Genomic DNA, 7701 nt, shown 5'->3' with positions numbered 1-7701 from the left:
TTATTGTGCCCCAGAGATTGCGGTTCATCTTAGTGATGGTCTCCGTCATTTCCTCTTTGCATTTTCGAATGGCATCCTCTAAGGGTCGGCTTTTTCGTTCGTCTTCCTCATGTTTGATCGCGAGAGAGAGAGAGAGAGAGAGAGAGAGAGAGAGAGAGAGAGAGAGAGAGAGAGAGAGAGGCAGACGCTGGCGAGGTAACGTCCAAACATTGGCTCAATCTGCTATACACGTGGCTGAATACAAGTAGAGTGGGGTTCCTATGTAGGGGTTGCCCATAAATGCCGTACTCACAATGTGATATACCATGTCTTTGTAAAACCAAGGTAACATATAAAGAGACAACTACATATCACTAGAGAGTCTGACCCAAAACAACCCTAGGAACAAGTGTCTTGCCTCATGCAAAAAAGTACATCTACTCAAGCGCCACATAGCACAACCACAAAACAGCCCTCACTCTATAATCTACTCCTGAAGTACAAGATACTAGAGCCACCATCAAATAAGAAGGTGAAACTTTGGCACAATCCCCTTCATTGAAGACCCTTGTGACTTTCTTTCATTTTTTTGCCTTTAAAAAACTTACAACAGTTTGACAGTAGTCCCTTCGTGGACTTCCTTTCCAACCTCTCTGTTTAAATATGCCAAAGTGAGTTTTTCACTAAAAGCTCTCAATCTCTTCTTTTTTCCCCCTAAAAGCTCCTTGCGAGTTTCTCACAAAATGTTAAACGTGTACATAATGGTTCAGATTCTTGTACAAGAGCATTACTCCACAAACTTGCTAGCGTGGCACTTTACTGATTTACAATGTTGGGGGATCTTATTCATACATGTCACATTGGATTTTACTCTTAAGTGTCACATGCTTCAAATGGATGATACCCCTCATGTACAAGTGCTTCACTGGCAAGCACTTCCTTTTCTCTTCTACAACACAGAAAGATACGGGCACAAGAATAGAACAATAAGCTGATTAAATAACCTCTTTGATAATCACAAAAAGCATGTAACTGTAGTCGAATACCTGATTTCTGTCGACTATCTTTATATCAACATTTCCTAGATCTGATAAATGGAACCAATACAGAAGTCTCCCTCTGGCCCATCAGTACAAAAGGGGACCACAAAATCCATGGTATGGATAATGGCCCTTAAGCTTGTCGATGTCAACTTTCCAAAATGACTTGCACTATGGAGCACCCGTCCACATTCCTCGAAAATTATTACCCAGTTTTTCTGAGTAGCCAAAAGCTTCTCATAATGAGAGTGTTATAATGTGAGTATTAAAAAGCCTAATCTTACCCTGCACTCACTAGCAGCACGGGCACATCTCCAAAATTCTCTACCGTAAATCAATTTAGCGTCCAATCGCTAAAACACCAAGATTTTAACTTTCTAGTTGAATGCTGTTACTACTAACTCCCTATCTTGATCATTAATGCTTGAGATCCTATCAGGTTGATAAGAGCATGCACATCAACAGCCAGGCACCAAACACATACACCCCATCATAACAGCTGCTAAGTCATAGAGCACAATGTCTCAGGCAAACAGGAAGCCAATGGCATGATAGAGCATGGGAACTTGCAATACATGCATAGTGCACTAATCTGATATACATAAAAGCCCTGGAGAGAGTGCACATGGATGACTGCTGTCGGTGTCTCCACCACCATTACATCCACGAACAATACACAGCACGACAATTGAAGATCACAGCTTGTATGTCTCCTGCCTTCATGCCTACAGCTTGCCTGGCTACCGCCACTTTGGACATCCAGGGACTGGACAATTGGGAGAATAAGCTTTCTTCGCATTCCAAAAAACAGAATGTAAAGAAAGTAGATTGGACTGGGTATGGGCCTTGGTTGCTTGGACTCGCCGAACCTCGCATGTAAATAAATGCTCCATACAAAAATGAGGAAGAACCAGTCAGGACACTTTAAAGTGCTTCCTTTCACATCAATCTCTGCCTGCCAAATATGGACAGTCCTTCCATATCTGCAAAATGATGTTCAACCCCATTTGGAGGTGGCGGAGATGTTGCAAACGACATCTGCATAAGATCTAACACAGGCCGCGTAGCCACATCACTCTCAATGTCACTCCCGGGCAACATGGGAAAGTTGGAGCTGCCAACAAAAGCAAGCATGGCAGATGGCTGTACCTGGTCAACATTTAGGCAGTGTGCAACAGAGGCGCTCTCTGAATCTGAAAGCAAGTTGATTTCATGATTATGCGTCAGACGCAACATGTCGTTGTCCTTCAGCGCAGGAGAATGAAAACAAGAAGACCTTGATATGATCTGTGGTGAGGAAGCGACCGCATGCTGAATATGTGAAAGGTTTCCTTCGAAGGAAGGTGAAGAAGACATACCAAGGGCCCTTGACATGGAGTAAGAGGTCTTTGGGAAACCCAAAGATGATGACAGAAGAGAGAGAGCACGCCCAGAGACCAAGGTCTCAGGGTGGTGTTCAGGGCTAAGACATGTGATCAATGATGAGAGAGGGGCTGGTGGACGGCCGAGATTCATGGCATTTCCGTTGGACATTAAGAGAGCTTGACCAGAGCCACCTAGAAGTAGATGCTCTTCTGCTCTTAGTGGACCTTGCAAGAACTGATGTAGCTCCAAAGTTGTATAATTCCCTGTGGCTTCTTCTTTTGTTTTTTGTAGCAACTTCAGGTCTTTAAAATCGGCTCCAGCCTGGTCCTGGTTGAAAATGTATGGACGATCCAAAGGCGGAGCACCAAACAAGTGTTTAGCACCTGCTACAACTTCAAAACATTAATTGGCTCAATGAAGGACTGCGAATCATCCTTTAAATCTATGACTTCTGAAGGTCAGAAAAGTCTGAACTTACAAATTATACGAGAGGCTAAAATACTTAGAAAAACACAAAAGCAAGGCAAACAAGAAAACGGGATAAAGAATAGAAACAAAATCCCATCTTTGTTTGTAAACAAAACTCAAACCATTATTCGCTTGGAAATGCTTGCTCAGGCAAAAGTTAAGAGGAGCTTACTTGACTTTATCCTAGATATCAGACTCCACATGACAACATAAACAAAAGAACTCATCTTGTAACTTCTCAAACAAATCCATCCTCCTCCCTCTGAGAATTTTGCTTATCCACATCAGCACCATGCCAATGCTGAGGACCAAGTGTGAAATATTGCCACCTTAAGTCATGCCCTATCATAAAAGCTGTCAACACAGTTATGTGTGATAAAATCAGCACTGCCTAGCTGAAATGCTCCTTCCTATAGCTTTACCAGTCAGATCCAATCCTCTCAAATGCAGCTTCAAAACTGAAGTATTGTAAACAACCACATTGGATAGTCAAGACATACAAAAGACCCTCAATCCTAAATTCTAATGGATATACTTAAAATGCCCTAGATCCAAGAGTTGAAGTTAGCTAGCGTCTCCATTTTCAGCTAGATCACAAGAACACTATATTTAGTTGGCCAGGATGTTTTATCTTGGCTCACCATAACTCACAAGCATATGTTTGCCTAGATGAACCAAAAAGAAATGAGAGAGAGAGAGAGAGAGTGTGTGGGTGGATGTGTGTGTGTGTGTGTGTGTGTAGAAATGAAATGAAATGAAATGTTATATTAACGTCATCAAAAGGCCATAATGACCTATGAGAGAGAGAGAGAGAGAGAGAGGTGTATGAGAGAGAGAAGGAAGGGGTTGGGGGGGGGGGGGGGGGGGGGGGGGGGGGGGGGGGGGGGGGCATAAATGAAAATACCTGCAAGGTAGGCATAGCTTGCAGCTGAAAGTAAAGAAAAAGGCTCTGGTTGCTGCTTCCTTCGGCGCTCATTATGGCCTGCCAGCCTTCTACGGCAGCTGCGCTTGCCTTCATCAAACTCAGAAAGTACATGGAATCTGCATCCATCAGCGACACACCATAAGGAAGTGACATGTCTCTATTGTCACCTCTACAAATGTCAGAAATTTTCGGGGTGGTTGTTTGACAGGAACATATTTATCCTACAAAAGAGCCCTGCAAAAGCTCTGCTTGAAATTATTAATTGAGGCTTACAAATTCCCAGTGATGTCAACAGTCCCCAATACGCTCATACCACATGATCATACATTCATACAAAAGTCTAGTACATATATTTTTTTAAACAATCCCTACTGTGAGAAAAAATAAGCTCTGTAATACAACAATTAACCCTTGAAATACATGCAAAACACCAACCCTCCACTATCAACCCACATTGACACTCGCCTTTCCATCTTGTTCAACGTTGTCAACCTTCAATCTCAGCTCATGCAGCACACTGCCACAAACTCTAGCCCAGTCAGAAGTAAGAGACAGACTGTGCTAATTTCAAAGGCATCTCTGGCCCCACCAGCATTAGCTGACAAGGACACGTAACAACCTAAACAAGTAAATGTGGCAGCACATTTCAGAGGGAAGAGTCTTCACCAGACTTTACATACATGATGGCAAAAAAATGTACTTAGCTAGGTCAAAGAGCAGATATATTCCATCAAAAGGTCAAGTTCTGACCTCCTGCACTTGCTCTGATAAATAGAAAGCCAGGCCTCAAGTCCTGTCCTGCGACTAAGAAAACTCTTGTTACTCTGGTCCATTGACAAAAATTCCACAGACTGACATTTCCCACAATTCTAAGAAGAACAAGATCTCTTCAGTACCAATTGTCCAACGGGAAGCCTATGATCAATTGAAAAATTCCCTTTGGAAGGCTGCAGGCATTTAAAGTTAAAATAGCCACTTGTGGGCAGGCGTCATTGCAAACAAACAGGGGTACTTACAGTACTACTAATTGGCTCCACCAGTTAAACTTGCACAGAGCCATAAAGAGAATACGGCGATAACTCATAGAAGTGTAAGGACTCAGGCCTTCCAACGTTCTAGCTCATTCGTGTGAATACATTGCAAAGCATGAGATGAGAATCAAGAACAGCCCCATCCCACATTGTCCAGACTGCCTGGTAAACCTAACTGCACACATGGCATGGCAAACACAGCATCCCAAGCTGGAACGAATTGAACAAGTTATGTACTGGCCAGACTTTCAAAAAAGAGATGCATGAAAAACCTGTGCCACAAAGCCATGCCACTTTATGGCCTGAATATGGAAAATTCCAGCTTGGCCTGTTAAAAGAATCGAGAATGAGAACCACTGTGCAGCCCTCCACGTATTCTCCTATCCAAACCTTCGCTATGCAGTAAGAGGTAATTGCTATCTGCCCACCATATGAACACTTCGCATTAATTGAAACAGAATTTAGAAATACTTCCACCATAGTGGCTACGGTAGTGATTTCAGAAATCTTGTGACCCCCTCATGTGAAAAAGCTAATCTGTATAGTGACCATTCTTAAGCTAGTGTCTGACAGAGGGATAACATTAAGGACATCCCCAATCTGCATACTTAAAATTGCAGGATTCGGCAGCTGCCTCCAGCAATGCAAAGAGTTGCACCAAAATACTGGCTTTCTGTGCGATGTGTAAGAAGCTACATCTCTGGCCATGCTCTCGAGTGACCATTCACCACATGTTAGTAGCCTATCACGGCTACAAAGGAGACCCAACAAAATACATTGTCCTCCAGGGACGAGGATGTGCCACAGACAGCCAGCTTCACACTTACACTACTAAACTTGGAGGTAATAAGGAGGGGGCTCTCCCTCACTTCTTCTGCTGGGTGCGCCCACAGTTATACATGTGCATAGTCACCAATGTTAAGGACCACACCTGTGAATAAATCTTCTGACCAGTGAAGTCCCATAACATAAATTATCAAAAGCAAGGAAGCAATTAACCTACCTGCTACATTGTTGACAGAAGCGCTGGTCCATATTTGACACCTTGGCTTTGCTGGACTTGGCATGCCATTCACAGACCTTATGACGCCTATGGTAGTCCTTTGCACCAGACAGGTCCATCTTGCAGTCTTCTGCTTGACATCTAGGCACATTGCCAGTAGGAGATGACGCCTTGGCTTTCTTGGCGATTCCACCACTGCCATTAGTGCTGTTTCCACCATTACCTTTGCAAGTGTTCCCATTCGAAGGAATGGTAGAGGGCTTGGCAATGTTGACATCCCCAACTACACTTGCACTTGTGTCACCAAAGTAAGTCCTCTTCCCAAGCTTGAGACCAATCCCAGTATCACCAGAGCTCGAGGAAGGAGCACTTCCCTCGTCGTTCCCTTGTTTCTGTGTATGATGTTTTGACTCTGCCTCTGATGCTACATCTGTGGACTCTAAAGTACACTTCATATTTCCTGCAACTCCAGCATTTGGCTTATCCATAGCCTTCATCAAGAAAGGGCAATTATCTTCTGCCCCTGAAGTTATATCAATACTGTCAGCAACGTGAGCAGAGAGGCTTGCAAGAAGGGTGCTCCTGCTCTTTGCCGCAGCCAGGTCAAGCTTGCAAGAAAATGGAACAGCCAGGACTGAGGACTGGGAGAAGCTCAGCGCCTTGTCTGTGGCTGTGCACTCGTCCTGTAAAAGGGTAGGTCCTGTTGCATTGTCCACAACGGCTTCTAGCAGAGGAGCAACAGGGGAGAGGCCACTGCTAGAGCCACCTTCTTTGAACTGAATATCGTTCAAGTTCTCCCGGGCTAGCCTATGTGAAGTATGGGGAGGCCATGGAGAAGCTTGATGGTCTTCATGAGCATTGCTGCTGTTATTCCAAAACAGAGCTTGTGAGCTATGGCGAGGGGGAGCAGCGTATTGAGGGGAGAGCTCGCGAGGTGGAGAGAAGCCGCTTAGCAGGTGGGTTGGAGGTGCCTGCTTAGAAACGGTACCCCGAAATCTCTCCATCGCTCTTTCTCTCTCTCCTCTCTCTTCCTAAACTCAACACTGACCAGGAAGAACCCAAGCCTCGATCTAGGACAAGAAGGGAGGCGAAGCAACACCCACATGTGCAATTGGAATATCGAAGGTGGCAAGAGAGAGAGTGGAGCTAGAGAGTGTGTGAGTCACTGTGTTTGTGTGTGTCTTTCTCTCTCTCTCGTAGAGTCGTAGCGGCTTCCTTGATATATTGAATGTTATCATTCACCCCTTCCCTCTCCCGACACAACACTCTCCCCCCTTCCAAGTTCCACTTCTCCCTCTCTGTCAGAAGCCCTTTTGCTTTGTCAGCCTCTCTTCTTTTCCCCTCTGCAGCTCGGCCCGCTCAGAGGCGCTCTCTCTCTCTCCTTCTTTCTTTCTCTGTATACTGTAGCGTCGCAGAGTTCCTCTGTTTCTGAGGGTTACTTGTAACACACATCGCCTCTGAGCTCTCTCTCAAAGACTCGTGACTCGCATCTCACTGCTCTCAGCCACAATTCTCAGCTTTCAAGTACAGAACCAAAATCCTTGTCAAATATGGCAGCAGTACCTTGAGCCTTGCGCGACCAAGTAAAAGTTGAAATCCTAAAGGGGGCGGAGCCCCCCCGGGGGGTAAAAGGTTAACCACGGGCTAATCTTCTATAGGCCTACTCACATCGTGAATTGCCTTCTAGAATTATGTCGGCACTACAAGTTACACACCTTGTCTAAGCGCAGTTTCCCATGTAGGCACATCAAACCTTTGGAGGCACGTAAACTTTAAAGAGAACTCTACCAATTTTGGCAACATGAAGTGGTGGGGGTTTGCTTGCATCAGTAAATAACCCAACCACCATAAGTAAGATACACACACATGTGTGTGTGCGCGCACAAAAAG

General features: G+C 44.7%; 1 protein-coding gene across 6 annotated transcripts; it reads right to left on the bottom strand.

Moving 5' to 3' along the window:
* Positions 1-1008: 1008 nt before the first annotated feature.
* On the bottom strand, positions 1009-7361 carry LOC147445295 (uncharacterized). 6 transcript variants are annotated; one of them, XR_015189762.1, is made up of 4 exons: positions 5812-7361; positions 3757-3893; positions 3025-3206; positions 2629-2767 (listed from the first exon to the last, which is right to left on the bottom strand). XR_015189762.1 is itself a non-coding variant. In XM_086524859.1 (3 exons), the coding sequence occupies exons 1-3, from the start codon at positions 6813-6815 to the stop codon at positions 1959-1961; spliced, it is 1959 nt and encodes a 652-aa protein (XP_086380985.1). In that variant the 5' UTR covers positions 6816-7357; the 3' UTR covers positions 1009-1958. The 6 variants fall into 6 exon arrangements, 5 of the variants coding, with proteins under 5 accessions (XP_086380985.1, XP_086380986.1, XP_086380987.1 ...); XM_086524859.1 differs by lacking the exon at positions 3025-3206 and having other exon boundaries at positions 1009-2776; positions 5812-7357; XM_086524860.1 differs by lacking the exon at positions 3025-3206 and having other exon boundaries at positions 1009-2767; positions 5812-7355.
* Positions 7362-7701: the final 340 nt, after the last annotated feature.

The sequence above is a fragment of the Adiantum capillus-veneris genome, chromosome 12 (assembly GCF_014529385.1).
Source record: "Adiantum capillus-veneris isolate H3 chromosome 12, ASM1452938v2, whole genome shotgun sequence".
In the NCBI taxonomy this organism is placed as follows: domain Eukaryota; kingdom Viridiplantae; phylum Streptophyta; class Polypodiopsida; order Polypodiales; family Pteridaceae; genus Adiantum; species Adiantum capillus-veneris.
Note: the sequence above shows the minus strand (reverse complement) of the source record. Positions and strands in the feature narration are given on the sequence as shown.